This window comes from Cylas formicarius, unplaced genomic scaffold (assembly GCF_029955315.1).
Source record: "Cylas formicarius isolate icCylForm1 unplaced genomic scaffold, icCylForm1.1 PGA_scaffold_10__41_contigs__length_53128322, whole genome shotgun sequence".
NCBI classification, from domain to species: Eukaryota; Metazoa; Arthropoda; class Insecta; order Coleoptera; family Brentidae; genus Cylas; species Cylas formicarius.
Genome location: NW_026844214.1, coordinates 41,233,725 through 41,249,168, shown reverse-complemented (window position 1 = coordinate 41,249,168; position 15,444 = coordinate 41,233,725). Strand labels below are relative to the sequence as shown.

Sequence of the window (15,444 nt, the reverse complement as noted above, 5' to 3'; positions counted from 1 at the left end):
ATTATTAAGTTATTATTCTTTCTGGAACCTTTATAAATAAAAACGAATTTAAGTAGCTCGATATTAGGTGCACGCGAAAACAAAAGGGGACCTTTTAGTAAAAAACTGAAGACACCATTTTTTAAGAATTTATTAAGATATATCTAAATTTAGTCATTGGCGTTCCCCCTTTTTTATTTAAATTAAATAAAAAAATAATTAAGAGGGTCTCACTAACACATTCAGTTAGCAAAAACCAGTTTATATAGGCTATTATTTTGTTTTTACCTTGTAATAATACCTACCAAGAATTAAAGCAAAATCTATTTTTTTTTTCAAATGAATTACGAATTTCTTTTCTTCACAATATTTTAACTTGAACTTCTTTGATTATTTCTCTGGGCTCAATAGACTTTATAATTCAAACCATCCCGCATGTGTTCGAATTTTATATGCTTGGGATCGCGTGCGTTAGATCTTTGCGACCAGAGAAGGGCATTTTCTGGAATACAAGTGCAGCGGGGCTTTAGAACATTTAAGCCAAAATGGGGCAATACAAGTTTATCCGTTTGTTGGTGCTGATGTTGGCATTTTAGTTTTACTTCTGACTATGCTTAGCGCAACATTAAAAGTACCCATGTGAGTTTCATGATATATCTGTAATTTGAAGAAAATAAAAAAAGTTACTCTATTAACAATAAATTACATCGAAACCAACCAATTTTCTGCAACTTACAGTGTCTTCTCATGGAGTCTTGTTTCAACAATAAAAAAGTCTACATAAAAAAAACAAATTTTCACAGGCCGACCAGGAACTTGAAATAACATGACAAAAAAAAACTAAATCTTTAACTGGCCACAACTCGTCTCCGAGTTTTCAGCTGCTTCTTGTTGCTTTGTGTCTGAGAGGCACTGGCACCAGCATTGTTACCTGCCAGATAATTGGACACCATGTCAGACATCTCGGGCATCTCAAACTTGGTCATGCTCTGGATTTGTTCCATTTCCTTCTTAGTTTCCGGATCATTCATCATTTTTGGTAAAATCATGATGAGCACCAAAGGCAACACCATCATCATCACCATTGGATTGAACAGGAAATCAGTTATACGCCACTGTTCACGTACTTGGAAATACCTATCGATTCCCAATATTATGACACAAGCACGAATACTTTGACCAAATTCCTACCTGGTTTTGCCCAAGGCCTTCATTTTCAGTGGGTAGGGCACTTGAACAACCTGCGAGGTTTGGATATAGTTTACCTTGCGGGCTCTAAATTTACCCTTTGAGTTGATTTCCACTCTGACCGGTTCAAACATCAAATCAGGGTTGAGAACTTCAATCACATAGGATCCCGATGGTACATTGTGGACGACAAAACTACCGTCCTTTTTCACAAATCTACATTTAAATTACTTTAATGAATCTTTTAACACTCTTTCCAAACGCAATACCCTATATATTCGCCCCCGTTTACGTGTATCCTTGTGGTAGCCTGCCAGTTTGATTGACTGACTTGATCAGACAAAGGAAATACTCGGCCCTCTATGGTATACCGCCCCGATTCTCCGTCGTCCTCTATGCTGTTATCGGCATTAGCGAGCAACAATAGCGACAAGCAAGCGAATAATTTAACAAGAACCATTTCTAACAAACGAATCTTATCGAAACAAAGGCTATGGTTAAACTTCATCTCCATTTTATTTAAAACTGGCTAAAAATCGGCCGAATTGCAAAAGAGGAAGACTGTTGACAAAACCAATTTTCGAGAGAACTGTTATTTATTCCAAAATGACCCAGAACCAGCAAACTGCAGTTCCCAAATACGGTTTTAAAGTGAAATTAGACCACGAGTATCCGGTAAAATGCACTCCCACCTTCAAACCCTCTTTGAAAATTATTTGGGGCATGCTACCTTTAATTTTAAGGTTTACTTTTGAGCAATATATTACTTGTTATTAAAATCCGATTTGCTTTAGATATCTTTGGTATTATGTCGTACACAAAATCAAAGGAAAATCCATAGTCATGGACTACGTTAACTTGCAGGACTCAAAACAAATTTACGGTAACTTAAACGAATACTATATGATATATGTTACCGGTTTTCTTTCAGGGGTGCCGATCGGGGGTATCGGATCGGGTTCAATCGGACGAGGCTACAAAGGGGAATTTTGTAGGTTTCAGTTAAAGCCAGATAAATGCGATTGGAACACTGTGGACGCGAATCAGTTCATAGTAACCATCAAAGATGAAAACCACAAAACGATTTTCCAGAGTCTTTTGTCAACATTTAAGTGAGTCATGCATCTATTAAGTGTAATAAAAAAAAAGGATCAAAGGTCATAGTCGATTTATCGGAACAAAGGAAGATTGTGTCAGATATTCCATTTTATTACAGGAAAAAGAGGTTAAGGTGTTGGCAGAGTAATATAGATGGCGCCAAGTGCACATATACTGGACTGTACCCGAGATCTTGGACGGAATACGATTTGTCAGAATACGGGGTGAAATTGATCTGTAGACAAGTCAGTCCGGTCATTCCGCATGAGTATGAGGTATAGTTAATAAAGTTTTTTTAAAGGAGGTATATTGTTAAACTCCTGTTTCAAACTTTCCCATTCTTTTATAATTTATAATAATCGTTTCATGTTAATTATCTTCTTATTAGCTTTCTCTGGGCGCAGGATTTTATAAAATCATTGGATATATGTTTGAGGTCTAGGGGACTAAATGAAAAAAATTCTGTGTTTCAGGCGAGCTGTTTGCCTTGTGCTGTGTTCGTTTGGAACGTAGAAAACGTGTGCAAAGTAAAAAGAACGGTAACTATAGCTTTCACATTCAAAAATGGAACAGGGTGTGACAAAACCGACAAAAATTGTACGTAGGTCCACTACGCGTTTTTATTATACAGAGTGTTATTGAAATCACATATAATTTAATGAGTGCATCTCGAAGTCCAGCAACAAAGGACAAAAATACTCGTAGTGACAGTGTTCCCTAGTATTCACAGAAAATTTGTTTCAAGATTTGATATAATTAAAAAAGAAAATTACTCACCAGTTTCACTACTCTTTCTTTCAGGACTTCAAAAAGTTCTTTTGTTTTTAACTTACTTTAAATTACTAAATTTACTAAATTCACCGTCTTCAAAATTCCAGAGGAATCTCTGAATTGTCAGAGCAGTGCTTACAGCATAGGTTCAGAGAATGGTATAGTTAAAAATAATAATAATATAATTCAAAAATTAATTTTTCCTGTTTTTATCGGAAATCACTAAATTAATCTCGGCATCTCCGCGGGGTCGAGATTCGTTCATTAATTTATCCGACGTCATTTCAATAGCACCCTGTACACATTCACTCGAAGCCTTTGTTTTGCTCGCGCAGCGACTTGTAGCACCAAACCGTTTGCTTACCGCAACAAAGAGGGGGTTGTCCTCTACCACACGATCAACAAAATCAGATGTACGTACACTTTAGCTGTCAAAACAGCGCGCGACGTTGCCGTATCGCAGTGCTTATATTTCGATCCGGGGTCGGATGGCTCGACGGTGTGGGACCAGCTGGCTAGGGAGGGGCAGTTCGACAAAAGTCCAGAAAAGAATCGCGGCCACGTCTTCGGAGAAATGGCATGCGGGGTTGCGGCCAAAACTACCCTAACCGGTGACGGCGGATCGCAGAAATTAGAAATGGCGCTCGTGTGGGACATGCCTGTGATAATGTACCCAGTTTCTCGGAAACGGTACTACAAGTACTACACGGAGCGGTTTGGCAAAGAGGACGCCGCATTAAAGATGGCCGACTACGCGTTGGATCGATATAAGGAGTGGGAAAGCCGGATATTCCGGTGGCAGGGGGATGTGTTGGACGATGGGTGGGTCTTTTTTTTACAATCGTTTGGGCGTATACTTTTCGTTTCGAAACGTGTCAATAAAAATGGATATATATTGATCAAGTTTTGAAAATGGGTACATGCAAGGACAAACTTTTTTGTCAAACAAAAGCATTTTCTCTTTGCCTTGTCGGTTCTATTGATCCATCTCAATATATGTTAACTTCTACTTAACACCTATAATCTAAACTAATCTAAAGTTTCTAATCTTAGGGCGTTACCGGGCTGGTTCAAGGCCGCCCTCTTCAACGAAACATATTTCGTTAGCGCCGGCTCTTCTGTAAGACTATCTGTTAGCGATGAGGACGCCGAGACCTTCGAAGAAAACGATCCGAGGTAGCGTCCCGCCCATTTTTCAAATTCCAAACTCGTGTCGCCATCTGTCGCATTACAGGCGAAAGTACGGCAGATTCGCTTATCTCGAAGGTTTAGAGTATCGCATGTACAATTCTTACGACGTCCATTTTTACGCTTCTCACGCGCTCAGCGTCAACTGGCCCGAGTTGCAGAGATGCCTCCATTACGACCTCAGAGATTTCGTTTACTCGCAAATACCGGAAAAGATGGAAATGCTCTATGACGGTGCTGTGGTCGAGAGGAAAAAGTCGGACACGGTGCCCCACGACGCCGGTGACCCGGGCGAGGCGCCCTTCCTGTCAATCAACGCGTACAATATACACGACGTGAGTGGTTGGAGAGATCTCAACCCGAAATTCGTGTTGCAGACGTTCAGGGACGCGAACGCCCCGCCCCGTTTTGACCGGGCGTACATCGACGCGATGTATGACGCGTGCGACAAGGTCATGACAAGGTCGTTGGCATATGACCAGGACAACGACGGCCTGATTGAGAACTCCGGTTTCCCGGATCAGACATTCGACACATGGGTGATGAGCGGCGCCAGGTACGATTTTTCTTAATAAAATCCTACGAGGCACAACGTCATTTGACTACCAGCGCCGCCGCGTACTTAGTTTGTGGTCTGCGCAAACGTTTGTATCGCTGAGTAGCAATCAGGTCAGTTGCTTTTTACAGATACCCCTCTCCATTCACTGAAGCTAATTCTATTCACTTTAGTCATAGTTTGACATCAATCAGCAGTTTAACCTGTCTAACAGGCTTTAAGGCGCGATTTAATAACGTTACATTTTCGTTGCAGAGGTTTATTTTTTTTTTACTTGCACAAAAGAAGGGACCGCAGCGACATTCGTCAGTTGCTGTTCAGATTCCGATTTTAAACATTCGATCATAGAAAGTTAACCTGAAAGCGCACATTTTCCACCTGACCAAAACGCATTCTTGTTGCTTTCGAAAATCGATGAAATCGAATTTTTCGAAAGTATCTAAGCTAGTTATAAACATTTTATATCTCGGTGACGGTAGGCCCTAGGAGACCGTCCTTGGTACAGAAGTGATCAGCCTCGAAAAGAAAAAAATTTTTTTTGTCTGTTGGACGTTCTTCGTGCTCCGTTCTCGTCTTTTGGTTTTTCCGGAATAACTTCGTAACCGTTTGGGCTATGAAAATGAGATGTACCTCCTCCTACACGAGATATATAAATAAGCTTATAATAGCCTCGATCTAACGCCGGCATCCACCTTTTTTTCACGATTTTCGACTGGTTTTTGGGCATCGTTATGAAACACGATAAGTGTTTCATAACAACGACGACACGATAAGTGTCCATAACCGTTCACCCGATCGGCAAACTTCTTTAACCAGGAAACGCGGAAGTCCCTCTAGGACAAGGAAACGCGAAGCGACTTATTTTTGAAATACAGAGTTGCTTCGTAATACGCGCTACGAACTTGCCCCGTCCACCGACGATTTTTCGATTTTTACCTACTACCTCTCTACATCGCTTATTCGTTTTGCAGCGCCTACTGCGGAGGCCTGTGGCTGGCCGCCCTCTACGCCATGGTCCGGATGTCGGAGGCAGTCGGAAAAACAAGGGACACTGAAAAGTACTCGAAAATCCTGAACCGGGCCAAGAAGTCGTTCGAGAAGAAACTGTGGAACGGTCGGTACTACAATTTCGACTGTTCCCGTGACCATGCGGCCACGATAATGGCAGATCAGTTGAACGGCCACTGGTACCTGTGCTGCGCGGGCGCAGGACACTCTTACCCGGTAAGTGGGCTGCACAGAAATTCGGCGCCTTAAACCCTGCAATCAGATCCTGCCGAGGGACCACGTGCGGTCGGCCCTGAAAGCGATCTTCGAGAACAATGTCGTGAAGTTCTGCGACGGCGCCAAGGGAGCGGTCAACGGATCTGTCAATGGCGCGCCCGACACCAGCACCATCCAGAGTCAGGAGGTGTGGACAGGGGTGACTTACGCGTTAGCGGCGACCATGATTTTCGAGGTAAGCAAAAAAAAATTACACGAAACAAGTAAGACTAATTCAATTACGGCCGCCCTTATCTATGCACAGTGGGACATCTTTATGGAATGTACTGGGCATTGGATAGTCATGGCGACATTCTTTAGCTACATCCTAAATAAAATTATATTGAAATTTGGTTAATTTGACACTAGTTTTGGTTAATTTTTACAATATTTTTTGTTTATTTTTACAATATTATCTCTTTACAAAACTTCTGGATTCCTCCTGCGTCGGTTTTTGCTGAGTCGAACTTGCTGACGTTTCGCCAATCATCCTGTTGGCTTCTTCAGAACTTGACTGAAACTGGCTCGTATTTTACTCTGTACCTGCTTAGATATTGTTTGAGGGGGGCGCTAATGGGAGGTATAAATACCGTCTCGGATGACTGATTCCCAAATTGGTGACAGGTAGAGACCTGAGTCGCGGTTAAGATTGTTAGATTGTTTATAGATTTCTATAGACTCTCGGATTTTTCTTCGGTAGAAAAACTGATTACATGCAAGAATTTTAGTTTATTCGAATAAAATTTTATGCCCGGTTTTATGAGTGTGTTCGGCAACAGCGGATGCGTTTATTTGTCTTAGTCGTAAGGCTCTTTCGTGTTCTTTGAGCCTAGTTGCTATTTTTCGTCCGGTCTCCAATGTATTTTTTGCCGCATATGCATGGAATGCTGTAAACTCCCGGCGTCTCAAATGGAATTTTGTCTTTGACGGACCGCAGATGTTGAGAGATTTTTGGACAAGTGGTAAATCTGGTTTTGACGTTATACTTCTTTAGAACTTTTGATATGTGGTCAGTGATGTAAGGAAGGACCACAGTGGCAATTGCAATGAGGCTTTCGGCTGAGAATTTTATGGCTCTGTAAACAAGAGAGTTGATAACCGATGATTTTTGGGCCGGATGGTGATGTGACCATGTATAAGGTACAATGCTCAAAAAATCCGAGAGTCTATAGAAATCTATAAACAACCTAACAATCTTAACCGCGACTCAGGTCTCTACCTGTCACCAATTTGGGAATCAGTCAACCGAGACGATGTTTATACCCCTCATTAGCATATAAGCAGGTACAGAGTAAACTACGAGCCAGTTTCAGTCAAGCTCTGAAGAAGCCAACAGGATGATTGGCGAAACGTCAGCAATTTCGACTAAGCAAAAACCGACGCATGAGGAATCCAGAAGTTTTGTAAAGAGATAATATTGTAAAAACTAACCAAAACTATTTACTAGTGTCAAATTAACCAATTTTTTTGTAAAAACCATTAGAGTAGCCTATGGAAGTTTCTTTGAAAAATTAAAAATTATCTCCTTTACATCATCAGGATAGGCTTAAATCATACAACTATTAAAGATACAGGGGCCCTGCCTAGGTCGCAACTCTGCAATTTTTTTTAAGGAATTTTCGTTATTAACGAATAAACTTGCGGCATTCAACAACCAACATGGCAAATGGCAGATCATCAATCAGATGGATGCGGCATTTTTACGGCAGTATTTTCTTAAAATATGCCTAGATCTCTATATGTTCTGGGAAAACGAGTTAAGTGTGTGAAAGTGCACGTTACTCGGAGTAGCGGCATGCGCCGAAAATATCAATGCCATTTGCGGCGCATCAACTATATTATGGCTTAAATAAAATCGAAAATGAAACTTATTCATTTTTACCCTTAATGTTAAATTTAGTTCAATACCCGATATTCATTTTTCTATTCTCTTTTTTTTTATATCAGCTAATAGAACGTTTAAAAAATATATTTTTTTAACAATTCAAAAACAATCTTGGTTGGTAAGAAGCGTTGACGTCGAAAATATTAATATTAATTTTGTGTAATTGTGGTGTCAGCAAAATTACAAAAAAAAAATCAAATTTATCATCAAAATTACGAAAAAAAATCAAATTTACTTATAATTAAACAAATTGTGTTTTTCTAACATATTATATTTAAGGAATTATCTATGAAAAACTCAAAAGTTGAAAATGGTTTAGAATTTAGATCATAAAAAAATATTTAAAAACTCTCTCAGCCAATATTTAAAAACTTTCACCTATTTGGGAAAGACGCACATAAAGGCTTAGTGAAATATGATTTAATTCTATGATTTTTATGTGCTTTGTATATACTTGATTTATTAGTTACTTAACCATATTTGTCATTAACTAGAGCTTAAATAAAATATTTTTAAAAAGCCGATAAAAGACGTTAATATCCCCGGAATTGTTTTGACTGCGCATCTGCGCAGCATTCCGTCACATGTAACGCGCAGCTTCTTGCAGGGCATGACGGAGGAGGGCTTCCGGACCGCCGGCGGGATGATCGATACGTTGACATGCATGTACGGCTTCGCATTCGACACGCCCGAAGCGTTGTACGCGTCGGACCACTTCCGGTCAGTGGCGTACATGCGCCCGCTGAGCGTATGGTCGATGTACCTTGCGTGGAAGTCGCTGAGAAATACCTCAGAAGCCCATTAATGGACCAAAATATATTTTTCTTTCGACCACATACGCCAAAGTATTAATTAAAAAGTATTGTCTGGCAAAATGGTGCTTTATTTATTTCTGGGGGACTACGGAATAACGACGACGATTAATCTTTCTCTCCGACTTTATACAAGATCAAACATTCCAGAGTCATGCGAACGTCGCGCCTTTATCAGGTTACTGACGCGACGGCGTTGTCGGTGTTTTCTACGCCAGGAATCTGCGTGTATTATTTGGCTCCAGCGCAGTTTTCTAGCCCATTAATGAATACAGCGCTTCCAAGTTAAGTTATGAAAAAAAAAAAAAAGAATTGTAAAATGTTTAGATTTTATTTCCATGGCATTATTTGAAAAAGAATTTTGAAATATATTGACCAAAAGACAAATGGATTAAGATTAACATCATTTTTTCTTTTAATTTTTTTGCGGTTTTAATTTTTGGTGTTGGTACTTAAAAGAATTATATTCGCGCCTTTTCTACCAGATCAAGATATGTAGTCAACCCATATTTTAGAGATTCAAATTGATAATTTTTGGTATCCATGATTCTAATTTTGGCCCACAGTTTAGTGTGATTGGAAAGAAATTTGATAAATTTACTATGAACTTGACTAAGAAAGTGTACCCTGGTGGCAGGTGTATGTAAAGAAAAATCTTACAACAAGGAGTCTCATTATGTTCTCTGGGTATTATAATTACTTCGGTAACTGTCTCAACATTAGAGCAATATAATTGTACTCTTATACTTTAGTGTGAATTTTGCAAAGAACATGACCTACAAATTGTCGCACCCTCTGTTCCTGCGATTTTGCATTTTTTTACCCAAGAATAAAGGCAAATCAATTGGTTCTCTTAATTGTTTTAAAGCAACTCTGAGTCAATGACTTTACAATTAAGAGATTCTTTAAGGGAATTTAAAATTTTTAATTAAAGTTAGGTTTAAAGACCTTACTTTAAAGTTATATTCGTTATATTAGTTGCCTCGGTCACAGGCGATGCTCTTGCCCTTATTAAACTATAAAATAGAAACATTTTGGAAGGCATAGAAATTAAAATACCATATCGTGTAAAAAGCTCTGGACAAAACACTGAACAACTTTTGCTATATTTATATATATATTTTTTAATTAAATTAAATTTGAAAATAAGACGGTTTGTTCTTATATGTTCCAGAAATAAAAGTAAAAGATATTTGCAGAAAAATTACCTGAAACATCTGGACATCTTGATCTTTTAGAAAAGGTGCGAATACAATTTATATATTAATTCTATGAAGCGTCTATTCCTAGAGACCAGTCCTGCGCTCCTCAAAATCACTTCTTGAGGATGAATTTCCCTCGTTTTATTTTCTGCAAATTTGCATTTTGTGTTCCTCTAAAGTTCCAGTAACGAAGTCTCTTAAAATGGAAATGATTAATTTCTTTAATACATAGTACAGACCGAATCGATACCGAAAATTTTCGATTCGAATCTTTAAAATTGTAAGATCTTGGTGGTGGGTTGACTACATATCTTGATCTCTAGGAAAAGGCGCTTTATATAATTAAGATTGAACTTCATTTAGAAGTTTAATCTAATAATTAAAGATCCGTCTCGGACAACACTGTATGCATATACTATTACATTGGTTTCTACTTTATAAAAACGATCCGCTATTATTATAATAGGTCACAGAATCTGAAATAGGTATCAAAAAACTGCAACATTTGTTTTCACAACATTTTTAAAATCGTTTTAGGGTCCGGTCAGATATATAGCGGGTGTCACGTTTTACGGGAAAAGTGCACTTAACGCTAAACTTAATCTAACGCCGCCATTATCCATCTTTGTATTATTTGCAGTCATTTAAAAAAAAAAAAACGAAAAGAAATGAAAACTAACCACTTTTGGCACACCTGCCGTCTGTACCTAATGAAAAAATTTGGTAATTGTGAAAATTACAAATTGAAAATACTAAGTTGGGTAACTACGGTCGACTTTTAGGGCAGTATGGCACGTTTCCTTCTCCCTTTTCATTGTCGACATCACGAGGTCGACAGTGATAGGCGATTAGCTCGAGGCAAACTTTTGCTTTTCGATCTCGTGGGCGCATTTGAACTACTAAAAAAAGTAATGAAACCCTCCAACTATGAGTAAATTTAAGACGGTCTTCCGACTCTTGCGCAGACGACCTCCAAATTCTTTGACCTCTTCAGACTCTTCTGGGTTAGTGGTTATCCTGGTTTTGGTTATGCCACATCAAAATATTCAGTTCTCTCGCAACAAACAAAGAAAAGTGCATCTTTTTTTTACTTTGCGATAAACATGATTATTGTATTTATTTCATCTACTTTCTTATGCACTTCTATACAAGTTCCCGGGTTTGTTAAATGAATCCCAAAGAGGTAACATTACGAAGCTCAGTGTATTGTTCAGCTTCTTATCTTATTCATATCGCACGGCTTCTCTAACTCAAACCGGCTTCTCTAACTCAAACCGGCTTCTCTAACTCAAACAGTGCGCATCTTTTTACCATTGAAAAAACAATAAATAAATAAATAAATACCTAATAAAAAACGCGAGCCGTCGAGACTCCCTTGCAGCAATATTACTTGATCGGAAACTCTGGCCAGTAATTGATGTGGTAGCGCTGTGTGCTGCCCTCGAACAACCGATCCAGCCAGTTGGGCAGGCCGTCGAGCAAGCTGCCTTGCAACAGCACTTCCTCCGACTCGGACCCCGACGATGCAGAGTCGAACCCGATGAATGCGGCACCGCTCTCGCAGTCCTCCCCTGTGGCAACAATAAGGGCAAATCCTTTTGTTAACCCGAAAATGGAAGGATAATATAGTATAGAATTTCGATACTATTTTGCCTTTTCATAACATACATTATCATATAAAAACAACATAATCCGAAATCAATTTTAAAAGGCGTCTGTCTACTAATAAAAAAGAACCAACCTTCATTTCAATAAAAAATTGCTTTTATGATATTGCCCTGCGCAAATTTGAAAAATAAAAGTATTTGTTAAAACGGTAGATAAACCATAGACAACATATTTCCAAATTCCGAAAAAAATATAATAGATAAAATGGCAGCCTTGGCCACATTGGGTCAGAACAACCTTTGAAGGAATTTATTTCTATCAAATGCGAAGGCAACGCAAACAGAACGTACATTGATGCAGGACCACTAATTAACAAGCGCACCTAACCCACCTTTCTTCGCCGCTTTCGATCGCCTCCTTCTACTGCCGCTCTCCGTGTGCTTCGCGTGAAACACGCAAAAGTACTTCCGATGCCCGTTCAGTGCCAGCACCGTGCCCACGCAATTTCGCGGGTTGATTTTCAGCTCACGTTCCTCCCCCAACGACAACTGCAACAGCTCGGCGTACCACGCGAGTCCGCGCTCTATGCACATGTAGGCGAACATCAACGTTTTGTTGCGACGATACGGCCACGCGGCTTTGTGATATGGCGGTATCAGCTGACGTCTGGATTCGGCGTCTACGATCAGCAAGAGGGTACGGCATCCGGGTTTCAGCAACCGTACCAGCGCGTTGTACTTCTCCGATCTTAGTTCGTGGAGCTTCAATTCCGGTTGGTAACTGGTGATGGTGGCGGCCCCGCCCCCGTGCCCTTCATCATCATTGTTGTTGTTACCAGATTTTGCCCGCTCCTTTTCGCGTCTGATTTGCTCCTCTTCCTTCGCCACCAGGTACGCCATGAGGTACCCAACCGCTAGGATGAACAGCATCGTGCCTACTATGGATAAGGCTGGCAGGATCTGGTCCTTGTCGAGGCTATCATAGATAGATTCGACGAAATGGGACACTCTGCGGATGAGACGCGCGATGGCGCCCGTGGCGTGCTCGTCCAGCAGGTCGGTGACGTACGCCTCGTAGGTGAATGCCTCCGATGTCTTGACGAGGCGCGATATCGTGTCGAGGAGTGAGGTGCGGTTCGGGGGTGGGGAATCGGCAACGTCCCATTGCGCGCCAAACCACTCGTACATCAGGTGAGAGGTGTCGCGGCGCCAAAATATGACGACGCGCAGCGTCGGCTCGACGCGGGTAGATTTGTAGCCTGCGACTAGCGACGCGATGAAAGTCGACTGCTTGCCATGGTAGATGTAAGCAAAGCGGACCTTGTCCGCGTTGTAGGGTGCCCTGCGGCAAGACCCTCGCGTTATTTAATAATAGTGTGAGAGTATGATTTTTTCCCTAGAATAGTATCTGGGCCGGCTCTCAAGTCTAAGTCTAAGGCTTAACGTAAATAGCCATTTAACCCAATGTAAAATCGGTTTCTATCCCAATCTGTAGTTACCATGGGGTTCAAAATTCATGAGAAGAAGTTGCAATGTTGCACGTTATCGTCCTTTTGGTTAAATAAGGTTAGCTAAAAAAAATCAGGGTAAAACAATACCTTTCTGATCGAAAAAGATGATCTCTGATTCCTGAACTGGAACTCTCACATAGAGAGTACAATTTGAAAAGAGGAAGCAGCGCTTTGGAGATGCCGTCAGCTAAATGGTAAGATCTGGGCAACGCAATGTCATAAAGCTTTGATACTTCGCCAAAACGATAAGAAGTTGTTTTTTCATGTTCTGCAGTCGAAATAAAATAACCCTAACATGGAAAACTGGACACTAAAGCCTGGAGGGAGTAAACAAACAAAAGCAACCCTCCTGACGGCGGAGCAGAGGAAGCTCACCTACACCGGCTATGATTATCAGGGCTAGTCCATTCGAAGACATACATAGAATGCCCCATGAATAAATGCACAACTGACACCTAGTTGGAGATGAACAGGGCCGACCTGAAAACATTGGTGGGGATATCTACCAGGATACTGCAACCTCAAACACCACAAGCACAAAATTGATGAGTGCATGATATGCACGAACTATGATGAAACTGCTAAGGTAGAGTACATATTTTGTGGTGGAAAGGATCAGAGACTCACAACGAGAGGCTGATATCCTGGAGCTTGAGAATCTGAAGGACATAGTGCATTCACTCGAGGACTGAACTTGATTTAAGAAGTATAAAATTGGGAGTGTGAAACAATTTGTCCCTGCAAAAGGCATTATTTTATGCAAATTCTAAGCACATAGTTATTTTTTCTCACCTTATAACAAATAAAAAAGTGAAAACAACTAATACTAACCAAAACTAGCAATAATCGAAAAGCAGGCAATCTTAATGCAAACTTACTTTTGGGCAAACTGGCGAAATGAGTCCCTGTGTGGGTCATGGTTAGGTGTGTCCTCAGTCACCAGTACAACACACAGCCTTTTTCGCGGCTTGTGCCATTCGCAAGGACAGAGCGCTTCTAGGACTCGCTGCGATGACAACCTAGGCAAAGCCAGGTACTGATTTGATACTATGACATCGTGCAGCCGGATCATCGGTATGTCAGGCAAGGTAACTTTAGCCACAGGGGTACTGGTGTTCTCATTGAACAACATCACGGTGTCCATATCGCGCGGGACGCCGTACTTGAGCCGGATTTCGTCTGAATCGACGAACGCAAACGCCACCCGATGTCTAAAATGGTAAGCCGCGATGAGGTATCGTAATCTCAAATTCGGCCGCGGCTCGAAGATCAAACCGCGCACTCGATTATCCTTCCAACCATCAAGGAAGGTGTCTAAATCACCCTTATTGATCCTCGGCACTAACTTATATGGCAGTTTGCTCTTGATAAATGCCACAATCTTTGGCACACTCGTGAGGGTTTCTTTGTACACATAAACATTACCATCTAACAGAAGTACCAAACAAGGCAGTGCATGGATACTAAGGCGCCGGTTGAGGTTAGGTTCGCGGCCTGAATGCACTGTGACGAAATTAATCCCTAATGGTTCCAAATATTCGAGCAGTTTACGGCAGTATGGGGCAGTTTGCAGGCACGGGAAGCAAAAATCCGAATAGAAGTAGATGAGGTGAGGAGTCTTTTCACTCTTCGGTACCACAATTTTGTCGTACTGCCGAGTAGTAATCGACAACTTGTGGAAGAAAACAATGTCATTTTCTTGGAAGTTGAAATATCCCCCGTGATGTGAGAATAAGTCGTCTAAAGGGCTCGATGTGAAGAACGTGGATCTTTCGGGTTTTTTGTGGGCATCCTCGTCCGTAATACCTTGTTGGTCGTAAAGTCTCCTTCGATCCGAGTCCGACAGGAGCTCGTATGCTTGTTTGATCTCGACGAAACGCGACTCGGCGTCTAATTCTTTGGATTTATCGGGGTGCCATTCTTTGACAAGCTGCTTGTACGCTTGGCGTATCTCTTGCTGCGAGGCCTTACGATGGACGCCCAGTATTTGATAAGGATTACCTAATTCGCTTAAAACGGTGCCGACAAGGTACAGCGTAAGGCAACTCCGGTACAGCCAAAGTTGGACCATCCATATCATTTTCGGACTCGACTGCCGCTAGTTTTATAATTTTAAAGTTCGGCAGCGGGCCAAGCGGAAGAAATATTGATTTTTTTCCGGAAAATGTGTTACCGTGTCAAACGTCACATTTTCCGACCACGGCATGTGCGGTTAGTGTAATGGGCTAGTGATTAATGCGGGCAAGCAGAACACAGACCATGAAATCGGTTTCTGACGAAAGTTTGAATCAAAAAATTTACCATCGGCATCGCTGTTATTCACTGGCAGATTTATTTTTAAGCGCCAAGCGAAGAATCAGCGGTGGGCTTAAAAGGAAAAAAAA

At 40.9% G+C, this 15,444-nt stretch overlaps 3 protein-coding genes across 7 annotated transcripts; 1 reads left to right on the top strand and 2 right to left on the bottom strand.

Annotated features, from left to right (window-relative positions):
- Window positions 1-111: 111 nt before the first annotated feature.
- LOC132700513 (ER membrane protein complex subunit 7 homolog) lies at window positions 112-1,681 on the bottom strand. Of its 3 annotated transcripts, none has more exons than XR_009618658.1 (4): window positions 1,437-1,681; window positions 1,171-1,383; window positions 698-1,116; window positions 112-636 (listed from the first exon to the last, which is right to left on the bottom strand). XR_009618658.1 is itself a non-coding variant. In XM_060667919.1 (3 exons), exons 1-3 carry the CDS (start codon window positions 1,679-1,681, stop codon window positions 828-830), a joined length of 747 nt encoding a protein of 248 aa, XP_060523902.1. In that variant the 3' UTR covers window positions 620-827. The 3 variants fall into 3 exon arrangements, 1 of the variants encoding a protein (XP_060523902.1); XR_009618666.1 differs by having other exon boundaries at window positions 716-1,116; XM_060667919.1 differs by having other exon boundaries at window positions 620-1,116.
- Window positions 1,682-1,773: 92 nt separating this feature from the next.
- LOC132700283 (non-lysosomal glucosylceramidase) lies at window positions 1,774-9,019 on the top strand. The gene is made up of 11 exons (XM_060667491.1): window positions 1,774-1,910; window positions 1,962-2,050; window positions 2,099-2,279; window positions 2,384-2,540; window positions 2,739-2,862; window positions 3,372-3,858; window positions 4,090-4,212; window positions 4,271-4,780; window positions 5,752-6,004; window positions 6,051-6,239; window positions 8,536-9,019. Exons 1-11 carry the CDS (start codon window positions 1,774-1,776, stop codon window positions 8,731-8,733), a joined length of 2,448 nt encoding a protein of 815 aa, XP_060523474.1. The 3' UTR covers window positions 8,734-9,019.
- LOC132700343 (dnaJ homolog subfamily C member 16) lies at window positions 8,887-15,270 on the bottom strand. 3 transcript variants are annotated; one of them, XM_060667712.1, is made up of 4 exons: window positions 13,939-15,270; window positions 11,942-12,891; window positions 11,287-11,513; window positions 8,887-9,017 (listed from the first exon to the last, which is right to left on the bottom strand). In XM_060667712.1, the coding sequence occupies exons 1-3, from the start codon at window positions 15,138-15,140 to the stop codon at window positions 11,329-11,331; spliced, it is 2,337 nt and encodes a 778-aa protein (XP_060523695.1). In that variant the 5' UTR covers window positions 15,141-15,270; the 3' UTR covers window positions 8,887-9,017; window positions 11,287-11,328. The 3 variants fall into 3 exon arrangements, with proteins under 3 accessions (XP_060523695.1, XP_060523777.1, XP_060523607.1); XM_060667794.1 differs by lacking the exon at window positions 8,887-9,017 and adding an exon at window positions 9,878-11,225; XM_060667624.1 differs by lacking the exon at window positions 8,887-9,017 and having other exon boundaries at window positions 9,878-11,513.
- Between the last annotated feature and the right edge of the window lie 174 nt (window positions 15,271-15,444).